The following is a 15,496-nucleotide window of genomic DNA, read 5'->3' as shown; positions in this document are numbered from 1 at the left end:
CATTACATTCTCCCCTCTTAAAACATACGTTCATCTTCGAATGTGCCTAGAATTATTTTGAAGACATTAAATTACTGAGTGTACTATTACACACCTATTCGCGGTGAGTCCACTTCACCAAAAATTTAACATGGTCCGACAACACCATCTCAGTTGAGATTATTTCTTTTATCCACATTTATAAACATTAAAACCAATTTCTTACACTCCAAACATTTCCAAAAGGCTAGATTGTTTTTCACATCAACACACGGTATTAGTCTCAACCCGTTGTAGCAATTCGTGCCTACGCACACGTCATACGTATTCCCATAACCACATCCCTGGTCATTATAGTTGTTCATAATCGATTACAGTGTCGTCAATTAACCTCATGTTGACTAAAATCTCGTTTCAAACCTTCACCTTACTAAGAACGAGACACGAGGCATGAAAATCTCATAATTATTTACCCGAATTAACGAGTCACATTTAACGCCACCTGGTCACTCACCTCGTGGGCTAAAACTTAATAATTACAGCACGAAATTGTTAAATATGCACAAAAAATCACATACAAGAATTATCAAATAAGTCTAACACATGACTCCCTATTAGTACTATAGTACAAGTTTAATTTCACAAGGGACAATTTAAACACATAAATTTTTATCACAAGTATCTCGTCCTTATATAACTTCCACCACGGCTTGTAGCCCGGTTTAAACATTTCACATCATATTAAAATATGAGGATCTCGTCCTCAACTCTGAGTCACAAGTAATATGCACATAGTGTCAATCGAAATCCTTCTATTTCTTTTTCCTCTTTTAATAAATTTCCGATAAATAATTTCATAACACATAATGAACTCTCATACTGGTAGGGCATATAATTCATAAAATTGTAATCAATTATCTCAAAAATCACATCAAAACTCACCGTAATGAGTAACAGTAAGTCACTTTTGGACTCATAGCCCTTAATAGTGTACAAAATAAAAGGATAGGCACGACTATCGTAATAAAATTTGTCAACAGGGATAAACACATAAGTAGGTTACAGAATTACAAAGTTCACCCATAAGTGGAGCATAATAGGAGGAATCGTCTCGATACTCAGAATCAAATCAAACTAAAAAACATATTCCTTTATAAAAAATCGGGATCGTACCTGTAATGACACCATTTGGTGTAGTGGCCTCGGCCATACCATAACAATTATATCAACGAGCTGGGCCTCCCCCTCTAGGGCACCCTCTACCTGCCTGTCCTCCACTATTAACTGGCTGTGCACATGGAGTATTAACTGGAATAAAGCCTGTAGCCTGAGTGTTTTGATGAAAGTCGCTCCTCCTAAGTCTGGGACAATCTCTCATGATGTGCCTTGTATCACCACACTCATATCAACTCCTCTGAGGTTGCCGCTGCTCATACTGAGTCTGTGTCGGATAACTGGAATAACCACTGTAAGAACTTTGTGGCGGTGGTGCACTAAAAGTACTAATTGGAGCACTATGAGTATTCGAAATTATGGACTGGGCTGACCAACTGTCCGAGCCTCCGCCATGATGAGTCATAGCTGCAGAGTAGAATCCACTGAATCCTCTTGAGTTCCGAGACCTTTTGGCCTCCTTAGACTCCTTTTTCTCACTTCGAGCATGTTCTAACATCCTGGCAATCTCTACTACTTGCTGAAATGGAATGTCAGCCTGCAACTCTCGAGCCATACATATTTTCAAATCATAATCAAGCCCTTCGATGAATCAGCAGACTCGCTCTCTAACTGTAGGAACCAAGATAGGTTCATGACGAGTTAACTCACTGAACCTGACAACATATTCTGACACTGTCATGGTGCCCTGATGCAACCATTCAAACTCTGTGCGCCATGTATCTCAGAGAGTCTGGGGAACAAACTCTTTCAAAAAAATCTCTCCGAAAATTGAGCCCAAGTTTGTGGTGTTGCATCTGCTGGTCTGCCCTCTTTATAAGCTTGCAACCATTGATACGCTGCTCCTGACAGCTGAAATGTAGTAAAGGCAACTTCGCTCACTTCCACAATACCCATGGTGTGGAGACTACAGTGACATTTTCTAGAAATCCCTAGGCATCGTCGGTAGCTGTGCCACTGAAGATAGGTGGATTGTACCTCTGAAATCTCTCAAGTCTCTTTTATTCTTCTTCTTATGACTCTGGCCTGAACTCAGGCTGAGCCAAAATAACATTCTGTATCGGTACTATGCCAGGAACTTGACCAATGTGAACCTGCTTCTCTGGAGTACGGGCGACAGGGGTCTGAGCTCCTCCCCCAATCTGTGAAATATTTGGTGCAACTAAGATCCATCCTGCCTGAGTTAATGTACCAAACATGTTTAGGAACTGTGCTAAAGTCTCCTAAAGTCTGGGGGGTAACAACAGGTGCTTTCGGTACATGTCCCCCAACCAGAGCTACTGGCGGCTCCTCAACTGCTACTTTGATAAGTGCTCTAGCTGTGGCACGTGCCCTCCCTCGGCCCTGGCCTTTTGCGGCCCTAGCAGAATGCGCAGGTATCTGCTCAGCTGACTCGGTAGCACGTGTCCTCACCATTTGTGAGAGAATAGAGAAACAAAGGCTCAAACTCCAAAATCAACAATTTTCGTACGCCAAGAATGAAAGAAGTGGAAATTTCCTAACATTTCTGTAGCCTCTCGAAGATAAGTACAGACGACTTCGTACTGATCCGCAAGATTCTACTAGACTCATTCGTGACTCGTAAAACCTATGAACCTAGAGCTCTGATACCAACTTGTCCCGACCCAAAATCCCACCATAGGCGTCGTGATGGAACTTAGTCTCTAAGACTAGGTAAGCCGATTTTAATATCAATTCAAGCCTTTTTTTGAAATAGATAATCGAAACCCACAACGGAAATAATTATAACAACTTCCCAAGACTGGTAATATAGAGTCACGAACTCTAACTGAATATATGCAATGATCTCAAGGATCGAATAAACAATACTATTCGAATAAGAGTTGACAGTACAATAAAAAAATGGAAAAACTCCAAGGGACTGCGATGACCAAGTAGCTCTACCTTGAATCCTTGCGATCAACACACTAACTATGCCCGAGTACGATATCTCCAATACCTGGCTCTGCACAAAAATGTGCAGAAGTGTAGTATGAGTACACCACAGTCGATACCCAGTAACTATCAAGACTAACCTCGGTGGACTAGTGACGAGGTACAGTCAAGACACTCACTAGACAAATGACATGTGCAACATAGCATACAAAAATAATAGAAAACAGATAACGTTGATAGCAACAACAACCAACTAATTATATAAACAACAAGGCAACAAGAACATCATAAATATTGCTCACACGAATAATAAAGACAAGTGCAACCAATTAATCAAGTCCTTCAAAATACACATCTTTTATCTATAAGTTTTACAAATAAAAATCTTTAGAATGTAATCTTTTCAATATAATATATCCCGAATGTACTTCCTCCAAATAAATATCTTACGAATGTAATCTTCCAAGTAAATACCTCCCAATATATTTCTTTCAAATAATTATCTTTCGAATATAATTCTTTTAAATAAAAACCTTTCGAATATAATTCTTTTAAATAAAACCTTTTGAATACAATTCTTTCAAATAAAGACCTTTCGAATATAATTCTGTTAAATAAAACCTTTCGAATAAAATTCTCTCAAATAAAATCACCGGTTGACACCTCCCCTCAAAATCCAAAACATCTCGGGTCTCAACCCACTTTCATATCTCACGACACCTCGTGCCCATATCTCTATCATAACCGCACGGACAATTCACAAAGCAGAAGACAAAATAATATAATAAAATGACTGATAAGTGAACAAATAAGAATTTATAGAAAGACAACAACACAGCAAATAAAGGTAACCAAGAGGGGCGCTCCTAAGGTATCGCCTCGTAAACCTAAATGTAAATGCTCAACATGGTGGATCTCCCGAGGTACCGCCTCGTAGTCCCAAAATAAATATACAAGACAGGGGGATCTCCCGACTAAACGGCTCGTAATCCCAAAGTAAATATGCAGTACATAGGGATCTCCCGAGTAAACGGCTCGTAGTCCCAAAGTACATATGCAAGACAGGGGGATCTCCCGAGTAAATGCCTCGTAGTCTCAAAGTAAATATGCAAGACAGGGGATCTCCCGAGGTACCGCCTAGTAGTCACAAAGTAAATATGCAGTGTAGGGGGATATCCTGAGGAACCGCCTCGTAGTCCCAAAGTAAATATGCAGTACATGGGGATATCCCGAGTAAACGCCTTATAGTCCCAAAGTAAATATGCATGAGCAAGGACGGAAGAATAATTCATCAAGAACAACCTCTTCTTAAATCCGAATTTTGATAAGTATATTAACGCCTCAATTTAAACTTATTTACTTAATTATTTGCTGATGGAAAATCCATAATGTGATTATTTCCAAGCAATATCAAATCAACAAGCACACGAAATTCACATAAAACTCTAAGTGGCAATCACACTAAATTATCATATAAATTACAAATCAGACAAACAAGGAATGAGGCATGACAATAACAGATTTAATAAGTACCAACAATTTCCGATTTAATACTTAAGAGTGTCTAAGAATTTTAACTGGTATAATTTACACATATAAGCCAAGTACGTACTCGTCACCTCACGTACATGGATTTTCCCATTTCACAATTGGCACATATGACTCAATGCCTTAGGGGTAATTCCCCCACTCAAGGTTAGGCAAGATACTTACCTTTTTGAAGTTGTACCGATATTCCAAAATAGCCTTCTTGCTTGAATTGACCTCCGGACAACTCAAATCTATCCAAATTGATTGTATAACTTCATTAAAATTCATCGAAAATAATTCCGGATAATAAAACGTTAACTTAAAATTTGCATTAAAAAGTCAACCAAAATTAAACGTGGGGCTTGATTCTCGGAAATCGACAAAACTTTCACGAAATTCAAACACCCATTCTGATACGAGTTCAACCATACCAAATTTATCAAATTCCAATAACGAATCGACCTCCAAGTCTTAAATTTTTGTTTTTGAAAGATTTTGCAAAAATCCCATTTTCTTCTAATTGATTCACTAATAAAAGATGAAAATAATCATGGAATCATGAAATATAATGAAAATCGAGTAGGAAACACTTACCCCAATCAATTTGATGAAAATCCTCTCCAAAAGTGCCCAAATCCGATTTCCTTAGCTCCAAAAATGTTGAAATGAGCTAAAAAATAAAATTGCTCAATAAAATCTCATTTTCCGTCACTAAAAGTTCGTATCCCGTCACTAAAGGTCCATTTTCCGTAAGGTCCGCACCAGAACCTGCTTGCACCAGCAATTTAATATTTCACTAAAAAGGCTCCAACTCCATCATATGAACTCAGAATTTGACGATTCTTGTTCCTATAAGTCACAAATAATAATACGAACCTAGTCGTTCAATCGAAACTCAATTCAGAGCTCATTCGCTCAATGCGATACTAAGCTCATTAAACAATTGACTCATGTTTCGCGCTACCCAATCGTGACTTGATGAAATTAGACCAAGCATTCCAGATCATTCCTATAATTCATTATCAAACTCTCGGAAGTCTCGAAATCTAATTTCGATCTCAAGAACTAAAAATGGACCTTTGGATCATTATAGGTTTATGCTCAAAACATCAAACTCTTCCAAAGCTCATCCGAGTCCCATGAGACCCCAACCAAGTATACTAACAAGTCCCATAACATGACACAAACTTAGTCGATGCCTCAAATTACATTAAACAATACTAAAACACGAATCGCACCCCAATTCAAGCTTAATGAAAACTAACGAATTCCAAATTTTACATTCGATGCCGAAAACTATCAAATCAATCTGGAATTACCCTAAATTTTGCACACGAGTCCTAAATGACATAATGGAGCTGTCAAACTTTCCAGAACTAGATTCCGACCCCAATATCAATAAAGTCAACTCCCGGTCGAACTTTCCAAAAATCTTCTATTTTCCAACTTTTGACAAAATGCGCCGAATTGTCCTATAGACTTCCAAATCCAAATTCGGACATGCGCTCAAGTTCAAAATCACCATACGAAGCTATTGGAATTATCAAAACTCCTTTCCGGAGTCGTTTTCTCAAAAGTCAAATCTCCGGTCAAACTTTAGAAATTCAAGCTTTATAAATGAGAATTGTTCTTTCAATTAAATTTCGAATCTTCCAAAAATCAAACTCGACCCCACACACGGTCATAATATATATTACGAAGCTGCTTGGGACCTTAAGTCACTGAACGAAACATAAGTTCTCAAAACGACAAGTCGGGTCGTTACGCATATTTTAGGCGGGGAGCACCATCAGCTAAGCCGGCAAGCAATGCTACCGGTACGCTGACCCTCCTCGGCTCGAGTTATCCGCTCGAGTAAACCAGTCTATATACCTTCTGCACCAGGATTGAAACCTAGAAGAACAAACCTCATGCCAGTTATCCCTAGTAGGTTCGCTTTATTTGCATCATGTGCATTTGACTTAGCAACGCTCGGCCGGCACAAGGGCCGGTTTCTGTTTTTGGACAGGTACCTTGTTGAGACTAATATGTTCATGTTATGTGCTATCTGTTGCATTAATTGGGAGGCTTGCATGTTGACCAACTTTAGGATAAATCAGTTGAATGAACAAGAGAGAAATTCTCTGATTTTTGTACAAATGTTCATTAAAAGAAAATATTAAAATTAAAATAAAATAAGGGGGCGATGTGGTCTATTTCTATGGTTTTAAGGATTAATTTTCATAAATCAAAAGAGAACTTAGTCAGTTTTGACCGAACTATGCGGGTCTGATTCTCACCGGATGTGAGATACGTAGGCAAACCTAATCGGTTCCGATCCTCAATTTTCATAAAATCCAAAAATACTTCCCTTTCCTCAATTCCCTCTTTAGAATTCCTTCCTTAGAAAATACAAAAAAAAAATCCAAATTATTTTCCTTCTTTTCCGAAGTCTTTTATTTGAAAAAAAAAATCAAATCAAAAACCAAATATTTTTTTTCCTTATTTCAAAAAAACAATTTCCAAAATTTCCATATAAAGAAAAAAAAACTCAAAAAATAAATAAATTAAAAGCCTTTATAAAAAGAAGAAAAAGAAAAATGGGTCAGTCTATTCCCGATATTCCTACGTAAAGATCTGATTCATGCGGCGTCATGATACGTAGGCAATCCCCATCAGATTCGATCATAGCCTTAAAATAAACGGAGTGAAAAAAAAAGAGAAAGAAAAAGAAAGAAAGGAGTGAAAAAAATAACAAAGAAAACAAAGAGCGAAAAACAACCAAAAAAAGAGAAGGCAAGAGTGAAAAAAATCCAAAAAGGAAACTCTTTGTCCAATTTGAAAAAGAAAACCACGAAAAGTTTCCGTGAATATGTTGTTAAATGGCGCGAGCAAGCCACCAGGGTAAAGCCTCCAATGGACGAAGAAAAAATGGTTGCGGTCTTCCTACATGCCCAAGAGGTGGATTACTTCCAGAACATGATGTCCGTTATGGGTAAGTTGTTCGCTGAGGCTATCAAAATTGAGGAGATGGTCGAAAATGGTTTAAAAACGGGCCGAATCTTGAGTCATGCTGCCTTTAAGGCCACATGACAGAGTGTTCAGAATGGTTTAGGGGGTTTGATGAGCAGAAACATGAGGGAAGAGGGAGCCATGATGGCTTCGAGCTTGGGGGGCCCACAGGTCATTCAACCAATCATATATGCTTCCTAAAGTCCCACAACACTATTATCCCCATCAAGATGCTACTTATGCCATGGCACCGCCTCCCTAGGCGGTGATGAACGTGCAACCTTACACCCGAACACAACATTATACACAAAACCAAGCTCCACATCCCAAAAATGCCTGTCCCTACCAAGCTCCATATAATCCCCAACCAATTGTTCCCCAATACAATCCTCGCCCACGAGAGCCCCTCAGAAGGAATCAGTTCACCCCTATTGGTGAATTATATTCAACTTTGTTTCAAAAGCTAATCGGCCCAAGCTCATGCTAGATGTGAATACCACTATGGAGCAGTGGGACATGATACAGAGGACTGTTGGACCCTCAAAAGGGCAGCTGAAGAATTGATGATCCATCATTGAAAGCTACAGTAGCCATTTCTGCGGCAGAACAAAAACCTAAAAACGGGAGCCAAACTTGAAACGTTCTCTGTCAGATGGGAGTCTTGGTAGCCGGTCTTGCTATCTTTTCTATGTATGGTTTATTTCAGGGTGTAATCCGAATGTTTTACTTCACTGCTTTGCTTTCTGATGTAAACCCTTCTATCTTTAAAAATTTTAAAAAAAATCAAATGAAATTAATACTTCATTGTCGAGGAATGTTTCTTTTCTTAATCTTGTCACTTTTCTTATTCTCTTTTCAGTTATGTTAATGCAGATTATAATGATATGACATACTTGCGGAATTCATGCCCAGATCCTAAAATGCTGTCAGACCCCAAAATAATGAATCAAGAAAACAGAATGTTTTGAAGATAAGGCTTGTAAGAAAATAAATAGAAAATTGGAACGAAGTTGAGATTCCCTCTCTTCGGATCATTGTTGAATCCAAGATTGAGGATAAAGATTGGGTCAAGAACCGAATGGAACACTTGACACTGATTGATGAAAACAGATTAGTTCCAATTTGCCACAGGCAGTTGTACCAACAAAGAATGGCCCATGTCTATAACAAGAAAGTGCGGCCGGAGAAATTTGAAATAGAACAACTCATTCTGAGACGTATCCTCCCCACCTTATGAAGAAGCTAAAGGGAAATTGGCTCCAAATTGGAAAAGTCCATACAATGTAACGAGATTATTATCAAAAGAGAGCGTTGTACCTGGGAAGCATAAAACAATGTCCCTGAAACAACTGTCAACGTGGATGCAATCAAAAGGTACTATGTTTAACCCTCTATGTTGCATTAATGTTCTCTGATTGGGATGATGAAGGCTTTCATTCTCGCTATCCAAACAGCATTAACCCTTTTGCTAACCCTTTTGATCCGGTTACCTTTCTTTGATTACTCTCTTTGGAACCTGAAGATGTTATTAAAAAAAAAAGCAAAAGAAAATCAAAACAAAACAAGACAAAAATAAAAACAATTTCACGTTAATTGAACTACGTTCGACTTGATTCCGAAAGGATATGTAGGTAGCTTCTCTCTGGGGTTCAGTCATACTAAAATAAAAATCCACATTCCCCCCAAAAGTTGAAACTGGGGCAGCAGTTATGACGTTTTAAAGATTATTTCGTCCGAAAGGTTCCAAAGTTGTAATTCAATCCAATTATTTTTTTTACCCAAATCCCTTTCAAGTCCTTCCTACCAATAGGCAAGAATGATCAAGAATTAGAGGTCACAAATATTTTGTCCTGGGGCCGTCAAGAAATGAGAGATATAAAATGAGAGTCTTATTGGTGAAAACCCTTACGGGCACCGTAAGACGATGGTGAGTAGAGAATTTTAAAAAAAAGTCTTGTTAGTGAAAACCCGCAAATGGCACTATAAGACGATGATGAGAAGAGAAATGAAAGAGGTCAACTGTTGAAAACCCACAAAGGGCGCTACTGATCGAAAAGAGGATCCTCACAGCCGTTATGACGTATTAAAAGATGATTTCGCCTGAAAGGTTCTAAAGTTGTAATTCAATACAAAATTCTTTTTATCCAAATCCCTTTCAAGTCCATCCGATCAATAGGAAAGAATGATCAAGAATTATAGGTCACGGATATTTGGTCCTGGAGCCATCAAGAAATGAGAGAAACAAAATGAGAGTCTTGTTGGTGAAAACCCTTACGGGCACCGTAAGACAATGGTAAGTAGAGAAGTTTAAAAAAAAAGTCTTGTTAGTGTAAACACGCAAAGGGCACTATAAGTCGATGATGAGAAGAGAAATGAGAAAGGTCAGCTGTTGAAAACCCGCAAAGGGCGCCACTGATCGAAAAGAGGATCCTCACAGCCACTATAACGTTTTAAAGATGATTTCGCCTGAAAGATTCCAAAGTTGTAATTCAATCCAAAATTATTTTTACCCAAATCCCTTTCAAGTCCTTCTGACCAATAGGCAAGAATGAACAAGAATTGGAGGTCATGGATATTTGGTCCTGGAGCCATCAAGAAATGAGAGAAACAAAATGAGAGTCTTATTGGTAAAAACCCTCACGGGCACCGTAAGACGATAGTGAGTAGAGAATTTTTTTTTAAAAGTCTTGTTAGTGAAAACCCGCAAAGGAAACTATAAGGCGATGGTGAGAAGAGAAATGAGAGAGGTCAGCTGTCGAAAACCCGCAAAGGGCACCACTGATCGAAAAGAGGATCCTCACAGCTGTTGGCATCAACACAGTCTTGGGCAAGGTTTCTCGGTTTTGAGGCAAAAGTTGTGATAAATATTTGAGAGTTGGACGATTTACACGAATCAAGAATATAGTCCAAAAGACATGTCATGTTTTTTGAAATAAAAAACTCTCCAAAGAAGGAAATCAAATTTGAAGTGCCTATAAGGGCAAAGGAAGTTGAAAAGGTTGAGTCCCATGTAGCTAATAGTCTTGGCAATGTTTGAAAAGCCAAGGGTTCCCCAATGCTCCAAAGCTAAATTGGAAGAAAGAAGTGAAAAGCCTACAGGCAAAATGAAGTTGAAAATGTTAAGTTCCAAGTGGCTAACCGTCATGGCAAAGTTTGGAAAAGCCAAAGGTTCTCCACGGCCAGAAGTGCAATCGGTATTCAAGAAACAACTAGTTGCAAGTAAAATTATCATCAAAGAAGCCAGTCAAGATCAAGTGACTAAAACACTCAAGGCTTCAAAACCAACCACCGTTTTAAACTAACAATTGTTCTTTGTTTGAAAAAACAAAAAACAGGTGCAATCCAAAAACAACCTTGTAAGAAGCAGGTGCAACCAAAAAGAAACCACGCAGAGACTAAAATAGCTCTGCAACAGCAACAACTCCAAAAGGGAAGTCTTCTCCAAATTCTTTCCTGTATTTTACTCATTCTCTAAATATAAAAAAAGAAAAAGAAAAAGAAAGAAAGTTCAAAATCAGGGTAATTGATTCGGGTCCGGTGAGGTTTTTGAATGATTTGGAACACCTAGTTCCAAGGTTTGAAGATTTCACAAGGATCTTGCTAGGGCTTCAAAGAGGTAAGAATTTCTTTCCTCAATTCTTCAATTTCGGGTTTGGAGTAAAGATGGGTGATTAATAGTATGACTCTTGGGTGTAAGAGTATTATGTATACATACCAATAAGGTTGTGGAAAGATTTTTAAGTTCAAATGGGTAAAGATTGGGTTGAAAATGGTAGAAATCTTCATAGATTTTAATTGAAGATTTGAGGGTCGAGTTGATGTCGGATTTTGGTAAAATTTATATGGTTGGACTCATGGTTGGATGGGCGTTCATATTCTGTAATTTTGTCGGGTTCCGAGACGTGGGCCTTACGGGCAATTTTTGAGTTAATTTCGGATTTTATTGGGAAAATTAGTATTTCCTTATGGAATTAATTACAATAATTTGTATTGACTGATTTGAATTAATTGTGGCTAGATACGAGGCTTTCGGAGACCAATTCTCGTGGCAAGGGCATAGCGGAATAAATAATTACACTGGTTGAGGTAAGTAACAGTTATAAATCTGGTCCTGAGGGTATGAAACCCTGGATTTTGTGTCATGTGATTATTTTGGAGGCGACGCACATGCTAGGTGACGGGCTTGTGGGCGTGCACCGAAGGGATTGTGACTTGGTCCGTCCCGTGAAACTGTAAAGTTGAATAACCTGTTGTTAGCTATAAGCTCTCTTTGTGTTGAAGACATTTGACTGTAAATCATGTTAAAAATCATCCTTAGGCTATGTGATAGTACTGTTGGGACCCAGAGAGGTCACGAACTTGTTGAATTATTTGCTAATTGCTATCTTGTGCTCAGTCTTGATTTTATTAGCGAATCATACCTCAATCTTTCTTGATATTTGTTGACGCACTAGGTAAGGATATTATGGCACGTGAGTTATCCGTGCAGGATATTATAACACGTGAGTTGTCCATGCAGATTATGGCGCTTGGGTTGTAGGAGTCCCTCCGGAGTCTGTACACACCCCCAGTAAGCGCGGGTACCTATTGAGTGTGAGTGCTAAGGGCTGAGAGCCGAGTGGTTGAGCTGTTGTGATGAGCTGCATGACTGTTGCCTGAGAGGCTGTACTTGCTTTGCAATTGTTGTTGCATTTGCTTGCTATCTGTTATTGTTGTGAAATATCTGAAAGAATTTACATCCGGATTACTTGAAATTGAACTGTATAAAATTGATTTGACTTAAACTGCCGGATTTAAAAGCATGTCTATTCTTTGTTGGAGCTACTGAAAGTGAATTATGACTGTGTAGCGCATCATTATCTTCAGTTCCTTAGTTATTATTGTTACTTGCTGAGTTGGTTATACTCATACTATACCCTGCACTTTGTGTGCAGATCCAGGTATTCCTGAACATAGCAGGTGTTGATCATTTCGCGCAGTTGATTTTCAGGAGATTTTGAGGTAGCTGCCGTGTTCCGCAGACCTTGTCTCTCGTTCTCTATCTCCTTGTTTACTGTATTTGGTCTCAGACTATTATAGACCGTATTTTCCAGACTTGTACTCATATTAGATACTCATGTACTCAGTGATACTAAGTTTTGGGAGTGTTGTACAAGAAACTTCTAGATCTTTGGTATTGTATTAAACGTTACGTTTTTTTTAATTTAAAGAAAATCGTGGGTTATTTATGTTGTCGGCTTGCCTAGTACTGAGATAGGCGCCATCACAACATGTTAAGATTTTGGGTCGTGACAGCCATCGGTTTGGGATAATTGCGATATCGAAAAACTAACTAGTGGAGGATTTAAGCTCGAATTTGTGTCTCTAGTGAAACAAGGAGAAGCGACTATATGTGAGATAGAGATGGATGATATAAGTACAGAAATAGACTACTAGAAGAATGCAGTTGTTTGCTATGTACTAGGTGCTCATCCCCCCCCCCTTGTCAATTATGAGCAAGTATATTTAAAGACAATGGGGGAAGCATGGTATCATAAAATCTCCATGTTGAAGAATGGGATAGTCTTAGTAAGGTTTGATTCAGAACAGAGGAAGAATGAAGTAATCCAAGGGGGAATTTACCACTTTGACAATAAACCATTTATAGTCAAAGCTTGGAATTCAGACATGGAGTTTACAAGAGACGAATTATACACAATACCAATATGGGTGAAGTTTCCAGGATTAGAATTCAAATACTAGAGCCAAAAAGGGCTTAGCAAGATTGGAAGTTTGGTGGGAAAGCCTCTCATGGTGGATCAACACACAGAAAAGAAGATAGGTTTGAGTTTTGCACGTCTATTGATTGAAGTTGAGATGGATGCAGAACTTCCGAAGAAAATATGGTTCAGAAATAAGAAAGGGATGTTAATTGAGCAAAAAGTCTTATATGACTAGAAACCTTCATTGTGCAAATATTATAACAAATATGGGCATTCTGAAGGTGACTGTAGAAAGAAGAAAGGGAATACACAAGGTAGAAGACAAACACAAGAAGCAACAATACACAATGCGCAACAGGAATGGGATAAGAAGGAACAGTCAGGAAAGAATTTATTCAAAGATAGACTGGGTTTTTGTTAATAGGAGTTGGCTGGATAACATGCCATCTTATATAGCTAATTTCTTACTAGAAGGGATCGGTGATCACATTCCAGTGAGTATTTCTTTGTTAAATTTGAAGAATAATAGACAGAAGGCATTTAAATACTGTAATACTTGGTCACAACATCCACAATTTCTTGTCAAAGTAGAGGAGGTGTGGAAGCAGCCAGTGGAAGGGCATATGACATACCAAGTAATAAGAAAAATGAGGAGTTTAAATAAGACACATAAAGATTTGAATAAGCAATATTTCAGGAATATAGTTACAGATGCAAATGAAGACAGGGATGCACTAAAACAAGTACATGAAGCATTACAGCAGCACCCATGGAATAAGAAACCACAACAACTTGAAAAAGAGAAGTATCAACAATTTAGAAAGAGTTCATATCTTGCTGAAATTTTCCTACAACAAAGAAGTAAGGCAATGTGTATTAGGCTAGGTGATGATAATACGAGATATTTTTTCTCGGTGATAAAGCATATGAAATTGTAACAAGCAATCACACAAATGTAAGACAAAAATGGAATCATATGCACCGATTCAGAGGATATTGCACAGATATTGGTGGAGTTCTATCAAGATTTACTTGGTAAAAAGTCTTTGAAAAGGGTAAGAGCTTTCAAGAGTTTCTTACACAATGGTCCTAAATTAACACTTGGGCAACAAGTTGCCTTAGTTCAGCCCTATAGAAGTGAAGATGTGAAAAAGGCTATATTCAACATTGACAAGAACAAGAGTCCAGGTCCCGATGGGTATGGAAGTGACTTTTTCAAAGCAGCCTGGGGGGTTATAAGTAATGATATAACTCAAGCAGTGCTGGAATTTTTTAGCAGTGGGAACCTGTTGAAGCAACTGAATGCAACAATTATCTCATTAATTCCTAAAGTTTCAGTATCTCAAAATGCAGGGTAGTTCCGACCTATATCATGTTGCAATGTCTTGTATAAGGTTATATCAAAGACGATGTGTGGGAGACTTATAGAGGCAGTTGGATGTATAGTTGCGGAGAATCAAGCAGTCTTTGTCAGGGGAAGAACCTTAGTGCATAATGTGTTGATATGCCATGATATCCTTAGGCACTACAATAGGAAAACATCGCCTAGGTGTATGATGAAGATAGATCTAAGGAAGGTATATGACATGGTTAGTTGTGAATTTCTTAAGGAGGCATTGATTAGGTATGGCTTTCCAGAAGCATTTACTAATCTGGTCATGGTATGTGTTACTTCCACAAAATTTTCAATCAAGGTTAATGGAGAATGATATGGATACTTTGAAGGGAAAAGAGGGTTGAGGCAAGGAGATCCAATGTTAGCAATGTTATTTGTGATAGTCATAGAGTATTTGTCAAGGATTTTGAAAAAGATGGGGGAACTACCCGACTTTAAGTTCCATCCAATGTATAAGAATACTAAGCTGACTCACTTAGTGTTTGGTGATAATTTAATGTTATTCTGTAAGGGAGACCTAAAGTCTATTGCGAGGATGATAGAGGCATTAAATCATTTCAGTAATATAACAGGATTGGAAGTTAACATGGACAAATCTAGTATCTTTATAGCAGGGGTTGAGAACAACCTAAGAGATCAAATGGTACAGATGATTGGGTTCTCACTTGGTACTTTGCCAATCAGATACCTGGGTTTTCCTCTCCCTCTTCAAAAAAATGGAGCAAAGTGGAGTGTTATCAGCTGGTAGAGAGAATAACTTCCAGAATAACAAGTGCATACTCTAAAAACTTGTCCTACGCAGGAAATCTGGATTAACACTCCACCTGTT

General features: G+C 38.2%; 1 protein-coding gene across 1 annotated transcript; it reads left to right on the top strand.

Annotated features, from left to right (window-relative positions):
- The first annotated feature begins 13,537 nt into the window (after nt 1-13,537).
- LOC142166466 (uncharacterized) lies at nt 13,538-14,629 on the top strand. The gene is made up of 2 exons (XM_075225850.1): nt 13,538-14,132; nt 14,232-14,629. The coding sequence occupies exons 1-2, from the start codon at nt 13,538-13,540 to the stop codon at nt 14,627-14,629; spliced, it is 993 nt and encodes a 330-aa protein (XP_075081951.1).
- Nucleotides 14,630-15,496: the final 867 nt, after the last annotated feature.

Source organism: Nicotiana tabacum, chromosome 11, assembly GCF_000715075.1.
Source record: "Nicotiana tabacum cultivar K326 chromosome 11, ASM71507v2, whole genome shotgun sequence".
NCBI classification, from domain to species: domain Eukaryota; kingdom Viridiplantae; phylum Streptophyta; class Magnoliopsida; order Solanales; family Solanaceae; genus Nicotiana; species Nicotiana tabacum.
The sequence above is the reverse complement of the archived record's forward strand: the minus strand, read 5'-3'. Positions and strand labels throughout refer to the sequence as shown.

Coding starts and splice junctions, on each gene's coding strand:
- LOC142166466 (XM_075225850.1), top strand. CDS start 13,538: ATGGGCATTCTGAAGGTGACTGTAGAAAGAAGAAAGGGAATACACAAG. Junction 14,133..14,231: donor AATTTTCCTACAACAAAGAA/GTAAGGCAATGT, acceptor CACAAATGTAAG/ACAAAAATGGAATCATATGC.